The sequence below is a fragment of the Larus michahellis genome, chromosome Z (assembly GCF_964199755.1).
Source record: "Larus michahellis chromosome Z, bLarMic1.1, whole genome shotgun sequence".
Lineage (NCBI taxonomy): Eukaryota > Metazoa > Chordata > Aves > Charadriiformes > Laridae > Larus > Larus michahellis.
Genome location: NC_133930.1, coordinates 11,624,936 through 11,643,025, shown reverse-complemented (window position 1 = coordinate 11,643,025; position 18,090 = coordinate 11,624,936). Strand labels below are relative to the sequence as shown.

At 42.6% G+C, this 18,090-nt stretch overlaps 1 protein-coding gene across 7 annotated transcripts in view; it reads right to left on the bottom strand.

The window, feature by feature from the left end:
• UNC13B (unc-13 homolog B) overlaps window positions 1-18,090 on the bottom strand; it is a 216,498-nt gene that overhangs the window by 13,778 nt on the left and 184,630 nt on the right. For all 7 annotated transcript variants that reach the window (XM_074569514.1, XM_074569515.1, XM_074569516.1 and 4 more), the window contains 4 exons: window positions 14,446-14,534; window positions 11,623-11,775; window positions 9,642-9,765; window positions 1,314-1,370 (listed from right to left, as the gene is read on the bottom strand). In XM_074569514.1, coding sequence (XP_074425615.1) covers window positions 1,314-1,370; window positions 9,642-9,765; window positions 11,623-11,775; window positions 14,446-14,534 — 423 coding nt within the window. The remainder of the gene's footprint in view (window positions 1-1,313; window positions 1,371-9,641; window positions 9,766-11,622; window positions 11,776-14,445; window positions 14,535-18,090) is intronic.

The following is an 18,090-nucleotide window of genomic DNA, read 5'->3' as shown; positions in this document are numbered from 1 at the left end:
CAAAGCTCCTCTCTCCCCATTTCTCCCATGGAAGCGTCATGGAGCATTGTAAGTGCTGGAGACAGCAGAGGTAGTGCAATCCTCGTGAGCCACCATGTCACCACGGAGGACAGCCTGGCTGTGGGAGTGCACGGGGCCGTCCCCCAGCACTGGTGGCAGCTATTCCCCTGGGGAACCACACTTAAGGAACTATGTTAAGTCACTGTTAACTGCTATGTAACAGCCTCAAAATGCAGCTGGGGAAAAGTGTGTGCATCTAACGACACACCTGCATGTCCAGATCACTTACTAGGACTGCTAATAAGCACGACCTTAAATGAATTGTGGCTTGGCTTATAAACATGCATATGTAAAATGTGTCTTCTGGTCATGGGAAACAGATAATTGTATTAAGACAGTTGTAATAAGTGCTCAAGACAAAAGATAAAATTTTTGGGAAATGATGAATGCATTTTGAAATTGCATTAATCACTTAGGAGAATGCTCTTTGCTGTGGGAAATTTCCCTGATCACACTCTGAGACAGAGTTCACATTCAGCTCTGTGTTCCTTGGAGCACAATTTGTGCACTGTGACGCTTCAGATTTAGACCTCCTCTTGCACAATATCTGTTTTGTAGCACAAGTCAAACCACAGCACAGTGCAGTTTGAATGTTGTAAGGCGTCACTATTTTCATACCATTCCTGTCGTGACCAGTGAATTAATGCTTGATTGGCTCACGATGAGGTGGCGTGCACTTAGCAATGCTCATGTCATGCACTGTCACGTCATGCACTGTCAAAACACATCAACATAGCCTTCATGCTAAATGCCAGCTTGCCTGTAAAGAGAGCCCACGCAGAAGGAATTTACAGACACAGGCTCTCTTCCATAAGCAACAGTTATTTTTGTAACAGTTCATATAATTCATCAATAGCTAGCACAATCATTTTTCCTACTGATACCTCATTACCAGCATCACATAAGGGACTCCCTTTTATACATACAGAGGATGTATAGAGGGATACAGAGGAACTGGCCAGATATTGAGATCTCTGTTTCTTTCATTTTAAATTGATATACCAAACCGACCACTGTATCTACAGAAGAGAGAAACTACTTTCATGATTAAACCCACAACAAAATTTAACAGGTAATTTAAACACAATACTAATGTCAGCAGAATGCATTTAAAAGCACATTTAATGCATTTAAAAGCATTTCTCTACAATTGCATTTAGCGACAAGCCACTGGAAGCACAAGACATGCTATGCACTAACACATTTCCACGCTTACACACATGGCCGTTAACACAAGTCATGCAGAACAATACCTTCAATTTTGACAAGTGTCCCAGTTCCTTAGCAGCATTGAAAATCAACTGGGTGCCCTATGATTGCAAGAAGTTAGAAAAGAAAGGAAGGGGAAAAAAAGATTATAAACAAGCTTTGCATGTTTTTCCTTTGAGCAAGTTAAGTCAGTTCACAGCTAGAACTTCACACAACCACCTCAAGGCCAGTTACAGCAACTTGACTCCTTGGCAGTTTATTACCTAGTATAAAACCTGGCATTTCCGTGGATACCACATCAAGAGGTATTTTGGAGCACAATATTTTGCTAACTGGTTCACTCTTGCTTACAGCAGCCACCCATTTAAACAGGATATGCCTTCAAATGTCTAAATACACATGAAGACAGTGAAAGACTAGCCAAAGCAAAAGATCACACAACTGATGACAATCTCTCTATAGAAGCAGAGCCCAGTCAGTAGGGTGGGGGTAAGCATACACCGGATCAGAAACAAAACTGGATCTGAGCAGTTCTCGGGTGAGAGATCAGCAAACAAAGTCCAGTGAATACTACACCACGGCCTTTACATGTCAAAAGCTTGGCCAATGGCTCTTCTTCAGGTCCTGCCTGATGAACCTGATCTCCTTCTATGACAAGATGACCTCATTATTGGATGAGGGAACGGCTGTGGACATTGTCTACCTAGACTTTCGAAAAGCATTTGACACTGTTCCCCATAGAATTCTCATGGAAAAACTGTCTGCTCATGGCCTGGATGAGCATACGATCTGCTGGATCAAGCACTGGCTGGATGGGTGGCCCCAAAGAGTGGTGGTCAATGGAGTTGAATCCAGCTGGCGGCCGGTCACAAGCGGTGTTCCTCAGGGCTCAGTGTTGGGACCATTTCTGTTTAACATCTTTATTGATGACCTTGATAAGGACACAGAGTGTATCATCAGCAAGTTTGCAGATGACACCAAGTTAAGCGGGAGTGTTGATCTGCATAAGGATAGGGAGGCTCTACAGAGAGACTGGGATAGATTGGACCAATGGGCCAACACTAATGGTATAAGCTTCAACAAGGTCAAGTGCCAGGTCATGCACTTGGGCCACAACGACCCCATGCATCGCTACAGGCTTGGGGAAGTGTGGCTGGAGACCTGCCTGGCAGAAAAGGACCTGGGGGTTCTAATTGACAAGTGGCTGAACATGAGCCAGCAGTGTGCCCAGGTGGCCAAAAGGGCCAATGGCATCCTGGCTTGTATTAGAAATAGAGTGACCAGCAGAAGGAGGGAAGTGATTATCCCCCTGTACTCAACACTGGTGAGGCCACACCTTGAGTACTGTGTCCAGTTCTGGGCACCTCAATACGAGAGAGATCTCGAGGTGCTGGAGTGAGTGCAGAGGAGGGCAACGAAGCTGGTGAAGGGCCTGGAGAATAAATCTGATGAGGAGCGACTGAAGGAGCTGGGACTGTTTAGCTTGAGGAAGAGGAGGCTGAGGGGAGACCTCATCACTCTCTACAACTACTTGAAAGGACATTGTAGAGAGGTTGGTGCTGGTCTCTTCTCACAGGTAATTAGCGATAAAATAAGTGGGAATGGCTTCAAGCTGCAGCAGGGTAGGTTTAGACTGGACATTAGGAAAAAATTCTTCACAGAAAGAGTGGTCAGACACTGGAATAGGCTGCCCAGGGAGGTGGTGGAGTCACCATCCCTGAATGTGTTTAAGACTCGTTTAGATGTGGTGTTGGGGGATATGGTGTAGGGGAGAACTTTATAGAGTGGGGTTGATGGTTGGACTCGATGATCCCAAGGGTCTTTTCCAACTTATATGATTCTAGGATTCTATTCTTTCCCCATGGTGGCTTACTGATGTAAGCCACACATACTGATGGCTGTATGACCAATGAAGAAACAAAAAAGGGAAGATAAATCCCAGTGACGGGATACCTTGCTTCAAGTCACTTAACACTCTAGTGTTAACATTCTACGTCCTCTGCAATGGTTAAAACAAAGACATTTTTTTCCTTTTCCTCACCACAGCATTTCTCTGTTGTGCAATATTCCTTTCTGCCTGGGGAGTTAAGTCCAAAATTTAATGAGAAAGCCAAAAGCAACCAAGACAATCCTTCAGTCTCTTCTCCCAGAGATGCTTTATGGGGTGTACTGGAATTTATTTTCTTCCACTTTGCTCCTTTTCATTCATCTGATCTTGTCTTTTTCTTTAAAAAGAGTCACAATTGCCAGTTACTCCAGTTGGGGGAAAAAAAAACCCAGCCTACTCTAATTCTGTGTATGAATTGTGCATCTATCATATAATGAAACTTTGCCCTCCACTTCAGCCCTCTTAGGCCGGTCAGATTTGGGCTTCAGAACCAAGCCTCTTCTCTAATTAAACCTCCCTTCTATTATCTCTCTCAGTAATGCCTTAGGTATGTCAGGAGATCTGCTCTCTCAAAGATGATCTTTGTCTCTCCTCTGTTGTAACTGATTATTAGGGGCTAGTGTTAAAAGTATGTGTAAATGTCATCACAGGTATCAGCTGAGAAGTTCCTGGGGGGATGTCCCAGATGAATGTCTGAAATAAGCTTCCAGGGACAGGCACTGGTGGGTGGCACTTTCCAGTAGGGACAGACCTGGGACAGGATGAAGCTCATCTTATTCGGAAACTGCTGCTTCCATGAGGACCACATTTCCCCAAAGGGCTCCAGTGAATCATAGAACGATTCTCCTTTCTACAGCTCTCCTTCTGTCTCCTTTACTACTTTTTCTCATCTCAACAGCCCTTCACCCTCTCACTTAACCACACCTGCCATGACCACTTCCCATCCCTGTCAAAATGCTACCCTCAAACTGTAACAAAGCAAGATCTAAAACCAGAATTATTATATTGCCCTTTGCCCCTGCCTATGCCACTCAGTCTGTTTTCTTTGCTGTCTTCTTTGGTATTTGTTTATTTGTGGCCTTTTAAGTCAGTACTGTGTGGAGCAGGAACTATTCCATACATGCATTTGCAGAGGAGACTCTGGGAATTGGGTTCTACTGCAAAGATCATTGCTGAAATAATTCTTTTTTTTCTAGGATTAGAGTTAATATCAGGCCCACTGATGGGTGCCCCTCAGCAAAGAAGTGCTGAAAGACCGAGACACCGGACACCCTCTGCCCATTACAACAGCAGTCAAAAAGTGTATTTTTAGATGAGATACCTTTTCTTTAGTTTTGCCAGCTTCAGAAATTTCTTCAAGCTGAAAGACTCTGTGACCTGAAATCACAGACAACTTCTTGATTTGCTCTATCCATAACTATCACCTAACCCTCACTGTTCCTCAGCCTTTTATGTTTGTTGAATACAAGTCAATAAAGCATGAACATCACTGACTTCACAGCTAAACAGAAGAACAAGAAATAATTGATTAAATTCACAAGTCTTGGAGGGGGGGAAAAGTGCAGATAAGGACAATGCATCCATAAAGGAAGGCTTCTGAACTGAGACTGGGAGCTTTCCTTGCTGCCAGTATCCAATGGTTAATGTCAGAGTACAACTCTCTACACTGAAAGAGTACGAAATTCTCTGTGTTTCCAGTGAGCGAGGTTGAACATGACTGCACACCAGGAGCAACAAAGAGATTTCACTGTGGGCCACACCAAATAATCCACCAGCAGACACAGCTTCAGCCAGTGCTCTGGTATCCAACAGATGTGCCTGCTATTCTGTACAATTAGTCACGAAGTTTGCTTGACTCATGGGTCTTAAAACTTAAGGTTTTCATGCCTGTTGACCAAGCAGAAAAAAAATTAACATTTTTATAACCTGAATTTTGAAAAAGTTAAGGGGGCAGTCTCAAAACACACTGATGTTAACATTTCTTGAGACAGTATTTTCAGCCTTCATTGGACACTTGTTTTATTTAATATAAATTTGGACAACAACATTAACCCACCTAGGCACGTAGTCTCCCTGCTGCAGGCTTCTAAGGAGGGCAGGTTGGTAACACTAAGCAATACCTAGTGACTTGATACGCTTCAAGGAACAAAGCTGCCCAGATAACTACTCCTCAGTTCCTCAACTCTTGCCCGCTAAGGAAATTCTCATCAATCAGTGACAATCTCTGTCAATGTGTCTGCAAGGAGGTTATTTTACTGTTACAATGAGTTTGTCATCAATGCTGGCAACATCTCATGAAAATTGGGACAGCTCCTTCCTCTGCCAAATGGCATTCTTGTAAACAAGACGCTATACCTCCTCAAAAAAGTTATTTATTAATGGAAAACATAGCACAAAGCTCTATAGTCAGCACTTATTCTATGTGTGCCTCTAGGGAATGAAAACAACTAAGCTTAAATATCAGGTAGTTTTGAGAAAAGCTGCCTACAATGGAATTGATTAAAACATCAAGGATGGAAGATGAGGAAAAATTAAGTCCTTATTATGAATTGTTTCTGACTAGCTCTGTGGCAAATGTAGCTGGAAAAGGGACAGATCTTACTGCTGGTTTTCCTGGTTCTTCCCATGAAATAATTTTAACTTCCTAAATTTTTGGAAACATGAAAGACATCTATAGTCCACCCCACAAAGATTTTGAATTCCTCGTTAATGGTCCGACTGTCTTTTTTCCCCGACTCAGTGAAAGCATTCAGAGAAAGATCCTCAGCTGACTCAAGTCTAATTGCTAGAAGCCAACCAAACTGCACTGATTTATGTTAGAAGCATCTCAAACTCTCACAGCTTAACTGTCCTACTGCTCAGCTGATGAAGTTAGGAAACAAAAGCCTACTGCAAGTCTTCTGAATTCCACTCCTTTTTTGGAAAACATATTATTACTCTGGCTTCTTTTTCTGAGACATACCAGTGCAAAGAAGTTTCATCTGGTATTGTACATTCCTTTCCCACATTTTTTTTAATTCTTTCATTCAACAACAACAAGATGTGATCATTTATTAGCAGCACTTATGTTCATTTATAAAAACTATATCATCAGCCAATGTTTGCTACCACCCATTAAAAAACAGCACTATTTTTTAGCGTTGTGGTGTCTTAAATAGTGAGAAAATAGTCTTAGAAGTGAGGAAAAGGGAAAATAATTACTTGTCTGTACAGAGATCTGGGCACATGTGCAGTTCACAGACCATCATTTCATCCAAGGCTAAGAAAGCTTTTTCTCCTCATCACAGAGGAAGCCTTGGACTTTTTCACTCCTAGCTGGCACAAGGGAGAGGACTCATTTAAACTAACACAAGTTAAGAAAGGTGAAAGGTTTCAGAAAACCTCTTAAAGCTGCAATCTTCTCCACCACAGAATAGCTCTGGAGTGGTGCTGCTTGCAGATGGGCCTGAAGAACAGCCAGTTTGGAAGTCACGTGTAAAATCTGTCCGCAGCCTAAAGAAAATTTTGTTCTTACCCTGGACCACATTCTCATTTAGTGAAGAGAAGTCTGATGAGTAGAAAAAAGCACAGCAGGAGCAAGAACAAATGGAGCCTCACGTGAATGGCTGCAGTGTACCGTGTGAAATAAATAAGGGAGAGGCTCCAGAGGAATCATCTGTGTGTAAATTAAGCAAGTCTTCATTGACCTGACTAGTCACTGTTGGCATGCTATACTTTCGTCCTAAGCAGCGAGGGAGAAAGAAATGTATAACTAATCCTTTAATATCCCCAAGCGTTGTGCACTGAACCCCAAAATAAGGATTTCCAGAGAGCTATGTTTGCATATCCACTCATCCAAGACGGAGAGCGTTTAATTAAATGTTGATCTTTAGTTAAAACTAGTGAGGTGTGAACTGCTCGGTGAGTTACTGGAGATCATGTTGCTACTAATTTCACAACCCACAGGCAGTCAATGCTCAGAGAGGTAGAAGCCGCTCATCTGAAAGCCGTTAAGGCACCTGCAGCTCAGGTCCATCACAGTGGGAAGCTGTAAAACAACCCCATCCCCATTGCATCCTTCATGGGCAGCGTCTGACTGCTTTCTCACCTGAGCCCCACCTGAGCTTTCTCACCTGAGCAGCAGAGAATGGAAGAGCAGAGCTCAGATTTTCCTTCCATACAGGCTGAGCTAATTTAAATGGAGTAGATCGGTCCGGCGAGCAACCAGCATTAAAGCACTGTACAGTGACAGGGTCACACAAGCAACAAGTGCGACACACTGCAGCGTGTCAGGAACCTTCTACCCGAGTATGCTTTCCATGACCACCATCAAAAACACTTTTGCACCTCTAGCAATTTTACAGAAAGGAGAGAAAATATTCCATAAAAGGGACTCTCTTCTACGATGAATATCCCCTGCTTCTTAAGGGCTGCAGAGTTTTAGGACGGTGATCCCCATCCAGTGGTCCTTCAGACACGGAGAGGCAGCACTAGAGCTTTCTATTGCTGAGGGTTGTGAGGAAAGTGAGTTACAGTGCCTGGGGCTATTTCTGAGTCTGATGTGCTTTTGAAAGAAAAAAAAAAGTGAAAGCAAAATTAGATAAGAGGTGCATGGCAGAGAAGTAGAATAGCAAAGAGGAAGTACTGCTTCTGCCCACACTGTCAACCCTGAGTTTTGCCTCGTCTTTCCCTGCCAGTCTTCATTACTAGGGATTATGAAAATCTGGTGGTGACAGAATAAATCGTTATGTCCCAGGGGACAGTGGAAGCAGCTCTTTGCCCCTGTAGCCCGACTAGCTTTGCCACGGGTTCCCTGCTCATGGACTTCAGACAAGGCCATTTTAATCACTTCACTGTTCACAACCTCCTGTTCAACTCTTTTACAGTTTGGACTAGTTCAGCCTCCTCACTATGATACAATTGATTAGACAGCTAAAAATACAGCTATGAGTATTTTGCATTATCTCAGAAAACTGAGGATGTGCTTCATTACACAAAGAGAGCTTCTCAATTTGAAGCTGAAGTGATGGCAACAAGAAACTACTCAAAAGTGGCTTATAGCAACATCCTGCAGGTTGGAAGAATTGGCTGATCACACTTATTGCCTTCGTGATACAAGCACCGAATCACTCTCCTACTCCGCCTTTAAATTCGAAACTAGCAAGTGTAAAGCTCATGCAGCTCCTCCCTGGTTGTCTCCAAGGCTCTTGATCTCACTGCTTCCATTCTGAAGGGGTCACATTAATGCTGCTCTTACATGATGACTTTAGCACCTATCCCCAAAGACTCCTTTTTAAAGCAATTCAACTGAAGGAAATTTCATCCGCTTAAATTTTGGTAATTCTTTTTGTCCTTTATAAATTAAAAAGGAAGTCAGAAATGATTACTCCAAATCCAAGCTCAGAGCAAGCAAATTACACCTCATGCTAATTTTATGCTTAGTAGGTATGACTGCACACTGTGTCTCAGCAGTTTTGTTTAAAGTTGTCTTCGTCAAAGCTAGAGACAAAGGCCATCCCTCTCACAGCAAGAAACACTTATTGCAAAATGCAGGTTTGCATCACTTCTCTAGACGCTGCAACCCAAGAAGTCCACTCAAAATACGTAGGCAACAGCTGAATAGTGAAAACCACTATCATTCTACCCACTACTGGGAAGAAAACAAATCAGCATAAACTAGCCACAGACCACAAGTTTACTCCCAACACAGAGATGAAAAGAAGTTCTGGATTGTCTCTAAATAACAAGGTTATAGCCCAAACTTCACTCTGCCTCCAACTGAGTGTCATCCCCCAGAGCAGCTGGGCATGCGTGACTGACATTTAATCAGTTTCTGTGGTTTCTCAAAATTGGAGAAGAAGTTAATTGTCCATTGTTAAAAACACCACTACATTCATGACACACATTCATCCCGTATGTCCACACAGCTGAACAATTATATAAAAGACTGCCTTTGAACGCAAACTATCTGGACTTGCTTCCAACTTCCCAACATCAGAGACACAGAAATCATGCCAGCCCATACTGATGTTAAAGCCTTCTGGGGGGTAAAACAGGAGGTGGTGCCATTAAAAAGCAAGCCCAAATTAACTACATCTATACAGAGAGACACCTGACTAACAGACCACAGTAATTAGGCAAAAGTATTTACAGGTGTTTACAGGCCATGAAGACAACACTGACTGCCCAATAATCCCACATACGCAGCTCTCTTTAAAGGATTGCAAACCCCTGATTAACATGATTTGATATACTTGATGGCAACTCCTTTTGGATCATGGACTTTGAATTGTTTTTTTTCTAGAGTGTGCTCCATATCTTGCAACCCTATTATAAAGAGAGTTGCTCTCTTACTTTACTAGGTTACAGACATATTTTTCCATCCTCGAGCAGGCTATGTGCAGACAAATTTACCTGGACAGATGACTCACTAGGTCAAAGAGATGAGTTACACAGGCAATGGCAACACCTTCTGCTATGAGTCAGGAAGAAGAAAATGCTTTACCGTATGGTCTGTAAGAGGAGGCAGTACAATCAGCTTCTCCATGGTATTCATTACCACCCTCCAGAGCTCTTTCAACACGCGTTTCAACACCGTCTTTTCACACACAGTCGCAAACAGTGTCAGGCTGCAGGGAGAGAGCAAGAACTGAGTAAGTTCAAAGAATGCAATTTGCAAGGGAAAAAGGAGATGTGTAACAGGAGAACCAGTGCCCTACCCAAAGCAGTCTGTCATAACGATTGCTTTAAGGGTAAAAATCTTCCCTTTTCATAAAGTGCAGCCTTGGAGATTCAGCACTAAATACGTTTGGCCAAAATGGATTATTGACATTTCTGACCTCAACCATTTGTATTTATTGACCTAGGGATTACCAGAAGATATCACTAAGTTATGGTGGTCGGGAATTATCCAAATAAGAGCAGGTACCATTGATCTGGTTTCCTTTACGAAGATACTTCCTGATGTATCAAATTTACAGGGTAGATAAGAAAAAATTACAAACAAATGTAGAATAATAGGTTTTAAACTTCAAGGGGTTATTATAATGACTTTTGTTCAATACCTAAATTAATACTTCCCAGACTGCTACACAGAAATTCCTGCACAGCTTCTGATAGGTGCTGAAGTCCCTAAATCTATCTCTATAATCACCTTGAAGCAATTCTTGGACTCTGTATTTTGTTGCAATTGCATTCACTGCCAATCACCTACCATATGTTTATTCCCTTTTACAGAAAGAAGTTCTGCTTTATCTCCCTAGTCATTCCTCCTTTATTATTGTAGAGGCTACCAAAAGAAAGCCAAGAGATGTTAGATTCTTCTTCAAAATGATCGTTGGACTTTGGCATTTACTGATCACACTGGGAGAGCTACAAAGCAGGAACTATGCAGCCAGCGGCAATGCACAGATGACTCTTCTACGTTGTGTTACATTTTCTCGCAGACTCTCCCTTTTTTCCCCATGGCTGGTTAGACAGTAAATGAACAAAACCAAACAGGGACAAGAACGATGTGGGTAGGGTGCAGGAAGCATCAAAAAAGACTCTCCTTCCGTAAAGGAGATACGAAAATAATCCAGACTCAGATTATCATAATCAAAATTACTTGCTCCGCAGCTGGACAAAAAGCGCATAGCGTACCAAGTCCCCAGTGATACAAAGGAAGGTGGTTTCTCAGGAATCGTGGAAGCATGCATGGAAAATGCTCAAATGAGAGGGCTCCTAGATGTAATGATTGCTGCAGAGAGTCACTTAGTACACGGTGACCCAAAGGAAAGATGGGACAATCAATACAAAGAGTAACAAAATAAATTATGTTTTAAACTCGTAAAACTTCACATCTCTCACAGCATTTATTAGGAAAATTGCTCTCCACCTCTTACAAAACAAAGAACTGCTGTGCATCAGCAAGAAGTTTAACTTCTACAATGATTAAAAACTGGTTTTCTTTGTAGATCAAGGCTTAGCTGATGAGAATTATGAGCAGTTACCCACAAAAAGTCCCTGTACAGCTGAATCATGCTGCATGGTGTTAATGGCAGCAGTTAATTAAAGCAACAGACGAAGCTCATGTACATCACATAGTTCAGAAGCTTATTTTCTATTCAGAACAGCACCACACGTGACTAGAACGTGCATGTTTAACATGACTGGGATAGTGAGTAGTATATGTGTCCGGTATATAACTATGGTTTGCAATGTGTGCTAATTGGCTACAGTACAATTTGTATAGGAAGAAAAATGTAGCTAGTAAATTTAGAATTTCAGCCTTTCCCACTACCTGATCAGCAGCGTGTTTTGCTGATTGCTATATTTCCCAGAGGGAGAAAGAAGAACAGAGGGTGTGCTTTGGCATTGAATGAAGGCTGAAGAGATGATCTATGGCTTGAGAGGCAGATATGGGAAGAAAAGCCATTAATTCTTTCCCAATCCTGTTCCCAATCTGATGCACTGTATGCATAACGTACACTTGAACATTTGCTTACTTTCCATCCAGGAAATCCATCAATGGCCTCAGGACATTATCTGCGTCTTGCGCAACCGTGTTTCTGGCATTAGCAGCAACGTTTCCTGTCCCTTTCACCTGACAGAGGATATCGGACATCTGCTTGACACACTCATCAATGCGAGTCTGGAAGCTGAACAGATAGGAGAGAGGCAAAACGAAGACTTATCAGTGGCAGAGATCTCGGCTTTAGTACATAAGTTAAATATTGCAAGGCTATTAACTATGCCCTCAATTACACACTCTTCCTTCCTGAGATTTGCTGTGCATTTCCTTTCTGCATTTGTCACCAAGGGCCGTCCTACCCACTTCCTTATGCCCATCGTCCACAGACAGCCTACTACCTCTGAACACAACCGGAGTTTGTTCATTCAGCTTGCAAAAAGAAACGATCCTTTCCTGATTTCAAGAAACACTGTTATTCTTAGCTTGAAGCACCCTGCTGTATCTTTGCTCTCTACACAGGGCGTTACACTGCAGAGACTGGGATATCGTATAGAGCAACGCCACAATGCATGCACAATTCTGAGCACCCAGGAGTCCATGGGCAGTAATGAGGTTATGACCCAACACGGGGTAAGTTTTTAACACATTAGAGACAGCCTGAAGGCAGGTTGAAACCAGTCCACTGCCATACAGCCCATGCTGTATCAAGGTGTCAGAATGGGATGTGGGGCTCAGCTGTGAAACCATCAGCGTCACTGTAATGAAGTGACACGCAAGCCATTACAGCACAGTTACTGTTCCATCTCTTACTGCTAAGAGAAAGTTCAAAATGAAATAATACAATGGTTAAAAATGATGAACAGATCAGCAGAGCTGTCAATGTATCAATTCAGTGAATAAATGAAAATGCTTTGACATTTAAAAGAACAGTTGCTAACAACAGGCGTTACAAGTGTCATTTAGCTATCCAGTAACGGTTTGAGACCAGGAAGAGGAGTCAGTGCTAGGAGCTGGGGTAAAGGTTTAAGAGCAGGAACACGGGTTTGGAAATCAGTATTATAGCTGCTTAAGTGGCCTGAACTGCTGTGTGAGCCGCCTAGGACATTTCTGAGTTGGGTGCTAGCATACAACACCTTTGCCCTGCGGCTCTCACCTTCCTTCTCCACCCCTTCGTCACCTCTTTCCTCTCCCACACTTCCACCTCCAGCCTCATGGTCCCTCTTGCTCTCTTCTAACCTGCCTCTCACTGGAGCAAATCCCGCAGGAATTCCCTCCGTCAATCCAACATCCTTCGAGAACAAAAGAGAAGCTAGCCTTATCCAGGCTTCTTTTCTCTATGATATCCTTTAAAGCAGAAAACGCTTCTGTGTCCAGACATAATCCCCTCTCAGCACAAAGGTGGCGAGGCTCTCTGGATGTGTGCTGCTTTCCCAGCAGGCGCAATTATCTCACACAGATGAAGAGAAGTTAAGATCTGCAGTGTGAGGTGTGCATAGTGGTGTGGGAGCAATGGTTTACAGACTCTGCACAGAATATTGTGGATATCTGCTTTACCTCCCACATTTACACCCTTTAGAAGATCCTGCTTATACAGTAAACTGCAGCTCTGCTTTTCATTCTCTGTTACTGTTAAGGAATGAGCGAAGCATCTGAGCTGCCTGACTGGCTAAATCTCTTGCTGGCACATCTCTCTCAAGCACTTCCTGGTAGGTATGCTGAAACTGAATAATCTCTTTAAACTGTATTTGCAAATGTCAAGATTGTACCTTAATTGTCTTGTAGCAGTGACACCACGGAGACAGGTTTCATGCAAGAAAATTCACCCCCTAATTATGATTTCTCAGTCATCCTCCATCTAATTATGAACATTATCGATTCAATTCAGTTACAGTTTGAATCACTCCATTTCTTGCTATGGCATCCATTACTGGCAATGGGAATTCCTCACTTATCTCCCCACTTAGCTCTGCGTGCTGAAATCCAAATAGTCACTGACAAATCCCAACATACTTTTTTGGTCATAAGTACTGCAAACCCGTAGACTGTAGGAGAATAAGTTGGTAAAATTTGTTTTATTCCCCATGCCCATGTTTCATCTATACTCCAGTTCACGCCTGCATTAGTCCTGTTATAAAGCACAACATGAAATGAATGGGATTAACCATGACAAGTGGTTGTTTTTGAAGATCAGCTGGAAACCCTGCATTTCTAGATTTTGCTTAATTGACATCTTTTATGGTTCACTACAAAATTATTATGAAGTTGAGCACATTTTTATCCTCAGGTAAATGGTAACGTGATTTGCAATAAAACTTAATTGCCATCAATTACTCCGGCAATACTTTAAAGAGCTCCTCCCCTTGAAACATTAGAAAACACCATTCACTGCAACATTAGAACAAGTCAATCTCAAATTCTAAACCTGTTTCCTTCTTATTCCAATATGCATTTAACAATCAGAAATCATTCAGCTGTTTCATACGTTTAGAGCAGAAGGTTTAAACAAGAACGTTGCTTCATAAACGCTAAGCTGGAAGCTGCTTTCTGAGCAATAAAGGAGCAGGCAATTCTGTTACTGACAGGCACTACTTAGAGAAAAAAATCACTCTATGTAATTCAAAGACATTTCACAGTTGAGAGATCTCCATGTTACCTTTCTAAGCAGCGCAATACAGAAAAGAGAGGCTTTTAAAAAATTTTTCACTTCTTCACATGGTCTCAGTATTTGAAAGACCATGAATTTATGACAAAAAGAAAAATATAATGCAGTTAACATGAGTTTCTCTTCTTAACCTGACTGAATGAGATTAGACAAAATAAAGGAACGCTTCAAGGACAGAGACCTCGTTATACTCACCTGTTACCAAACACTGCACTCAGCTCATCCAAAACATTGTTCAGCTTCACCTGGAGCTCTTTGAGATGGTCACTTGCTTCTGCATCCAACTGTGGACGAAAGAATAGCACTTAGCTTGAACCCAGAGGGCAGTCTGCTGTCCTTCACAGTGCTGCTCCTCACTGTTGAGGTTACTCTCAATAAGCAGGTGAACTATCACCACTGGACTCTGCCAGCTACGATGCTCTCCTCCACTGCCTGCTGCTGTTATAGAAGCTGTGAAATCATCAACAGATACTTGCCTAAACAGCAGCCAGTGGTTTCCCCAGGCTCCAATACCCTCTGATACCCTTCCTGATATTTGCAAAGTTGAGAAAGAAAGTGAATGTGAACTCCCTGTGGCCAACGGAGTAAGCAGGCTGAGAAATCACCAGGCACTGTGTACTACCTTGGGCTCACGGGTCATTTCACCCCTCTAAGTATAGAAGGAGACACGGCTTTTCAGACTGGATGTTATTTACTTGTGCATTTCTCCCTGCATGGTCTTGAAAGATGCTATTTCACCTTCTGCCCTGCTGTCAGTATTCAAACTGAAAACTGACCCCGCCACTGCTCTCAGAAGACTGGACCCCAGCTATTTTGAAAGTCTGGCCACAATACCATGACAGGAACTGTTGTGCACTGATCACTTTTGGAAAGCATAATCTCAGCTGTGCATATTGAACAGAAGTAGCTCTACCCTCCCATGGTGCTAAACAGCTTTTTTTATACAACTGTTCAGAGGAGACTTCACAAACCAAACAGGAAAAGTGCCCCAAGCACTACATGGATGCTGCTGACACCTTGGCACATTCTGTAAGAAAGTGCTTGCTCCATTATTATCAGCCCAAAGCCACCTGTTTTTACATTCAACAGTGCCCTGTATTCCAGCTGCAGTCATCCCTCCAGCCTCGAAAGAGACACTTCTGAGAAACCTACCCGTGTGTACTCATAACAACAGATGTTGAATGTATTGGCATCAGTTGCTATGAAAAAGTAACTTGTAGAATAGATTTGCTTTTGTATGCAGGCAGGCAAGCTGCTTGTAAAACAAAAACCTTCCAGAAAGGAAAATTTGGCATTCAGAGCTTCTGCCCTTACCTCTAAGGCAGAGTTATCTATTTACAAATGTAATGAGCCAGATGCCAGTACAGAGGTTAAAAATCAGTTCAGATTTTTTATGGTATATCCACGCATGCAGCTATACAGGATTTGAACATCACAGGAGTTCCCACTTCTATATGCAGTGCTGAAGCCCTCTTCATATTCCTCAGCATCTGTCAGAGAAAGCCAAGCCTCAGGGGATTTGGAATCTGATCTGTTAATTTTCCTGTTGTAAGCTGTCATGGAAAACTGGCTCTATTAGACATTTGAACCTGTGCTAATGAAACTACTGGATCAGAATTTTAAAAATAATTTTAAAAAAATCGAAGAAAATTATGATTACTTAAGCCTTATAACTTTAGCCATTGCTAGCTCTGATTATTTTTCCTTTATTAAAGTGAATTTGTATTCTGTTACGTTTATAATTCCCTTGGTCTGTGAAAGCAGAAGGAAGCTAATATGCCAATCAGCGGTCATTCTAGCCAAGCTTGCAGGCAACAAAACAAAACCAGCATCTGTTGGTGGGGATTTGTCTTGCCCCTATATTAACCCTTTCCTTCTCCTACCGCATAAAGCGGCAACAAGTCACAAGCTGACTGGTTTGCCATCTACAGTTAATAGCCCTGAACAGTCCTCCGATTTTGGCCATTTCTGGAAGACTTGAGGCAGGACCAGTTCATGATTCATCAAAACAGTTCAAGTAACTGCTTTTCCAGATTAAAAAAAAAAAAAGCCAGAAGGATTTGGCACAAGATACCTATTCTTCACTATTTACTTCTACTTTATAAGCTACCAGATACATGGTCTAGAGGATGTTTGAGGTAAGGATCAACAACTTACTGCCCTGGTTCATGAACCATGCAATTGATGACCTGTTTTACTGTGAGGTGACATGGAGAGCTCACCAACAACCTCTGAGCTTCTCCTTGCTATTGTATCTGTTGACTGCAAACTGATCTTCTCAGGAGCAGAAGAAAGCTGATTGCCAGCCCTGTACCGTAAGAAGGGACAGCTGGAGCAATGCTTTGCCAAGGGGAAGAGCTCCATTATCTATGGTGAGGAACGAGCTTCCCTCCAGAACATCAGTTCACAGCTCTCTGGGTGCAACTGGCAAGACAGCTGCCCAGATATAACTTCAAGGTGCCCAGCATCACCCTCAGAAAGCAAAGCCCTGGTCGTAAGCATTCTGGTTCAGTATCCAGCAAGTCCTCTGTCATCCTAGAAAGGCTATTGTCTTCTGAGCAACTGCTACTATGTAAGGAGGAGTCCACGTAAAACAATACTAATCATTAATGATTAGGCATTGGTGCACTTTGGCTTGAAAGCAAATTTCAGGGAATTACTTGAGTGTGACTTAAGTCCATTAGGAAGCTGCCGGTAGGTGTGTAGCACTGTTTCACATACAGAAATTACACACCAGTTACAGAGTCCCTGTAGCATGTGGAGTTACTGCAAACTGTTCTTTGCTGATATGGTGAAGCACTGATAACAGTGCTCTAACGGAACAGTGTACGTTTTGCTGTTGCTGCTCAGCCAATGAATTCTAAGCACATCAGCTATCACTGATAGCAGCAAATGCTACTTGGACTGCATGACAAATCTGGCTGCTAGAGTAATGCAGAAAGCACTATTAGGCAGCTGGGTCACTGCCATGTGTCACGTCCAGACCATTTCTATCGGAAGCTGGAGCTCAGCAGGCTTATGATCTCCATTCTGTGGGTGTATCGGAGATGATTCAGAGGAAGAAGGCTAATGAAAAGTTCTCTGTGCAGAACACGGGACAGTATCCACAGTGAGGTAGCTTCTGATCTCTGAGCAAATGCTCCAGCTCCAGTGGAAATATTGTCTGGCATGGCCATAGTTCTGCATTTGAGACCAAATGTGCAATACAGAAAACTGAGGTGCCAACAAAGAGGGAAGAGTTAACCCTACTTCAGGGAAGAAAGCATGTCCCTGTTAATTTCCTGCAAAGATCTGGGACTTGGCACATCAGAAAATACAGGGTTCGAAGTCTCATCCAAGCACATTCAGGGCTGAAATCTCAAGTTCTCTACTAATCTGGATGGTGGCATTTACAGTACAATGTTATGAACTGCAGTTCAGATTGATCTGCTTCTCTCATGGGTGAAATGGAACCCATGAGCCTATGAATCTGTGATGGGCTTCCAAGTTTTCCAAGAGATGTCATTAGTTCTTCTTTGGCTTCTACATGCACTGGCGAAGCACAAGCAACCAGAACTGGACGCTCTTCTGTAGCTGGAAGGACACAGCTCTTACCTTCTAGAAGGTTGAAGATGTTAAATAATTCAGGTGGTAAAGCCAGAGAACCTGTGAAATCATCAGGTCTGATATGGCATAGCAGTAGCTAGAGAATTTTGTCCTGCTCTCCTATTTTAGCTTTATGCAAGTTATAGAGATCGTCTGGCTCCAGCTTGAAGCTGCTGATTTTTGTTCTGCCTCCCTCCACCAGCACCCAGGAGCTCCCCTCTGCAGAGGTGACCATGAAGCAGGGAGCTCAACAGA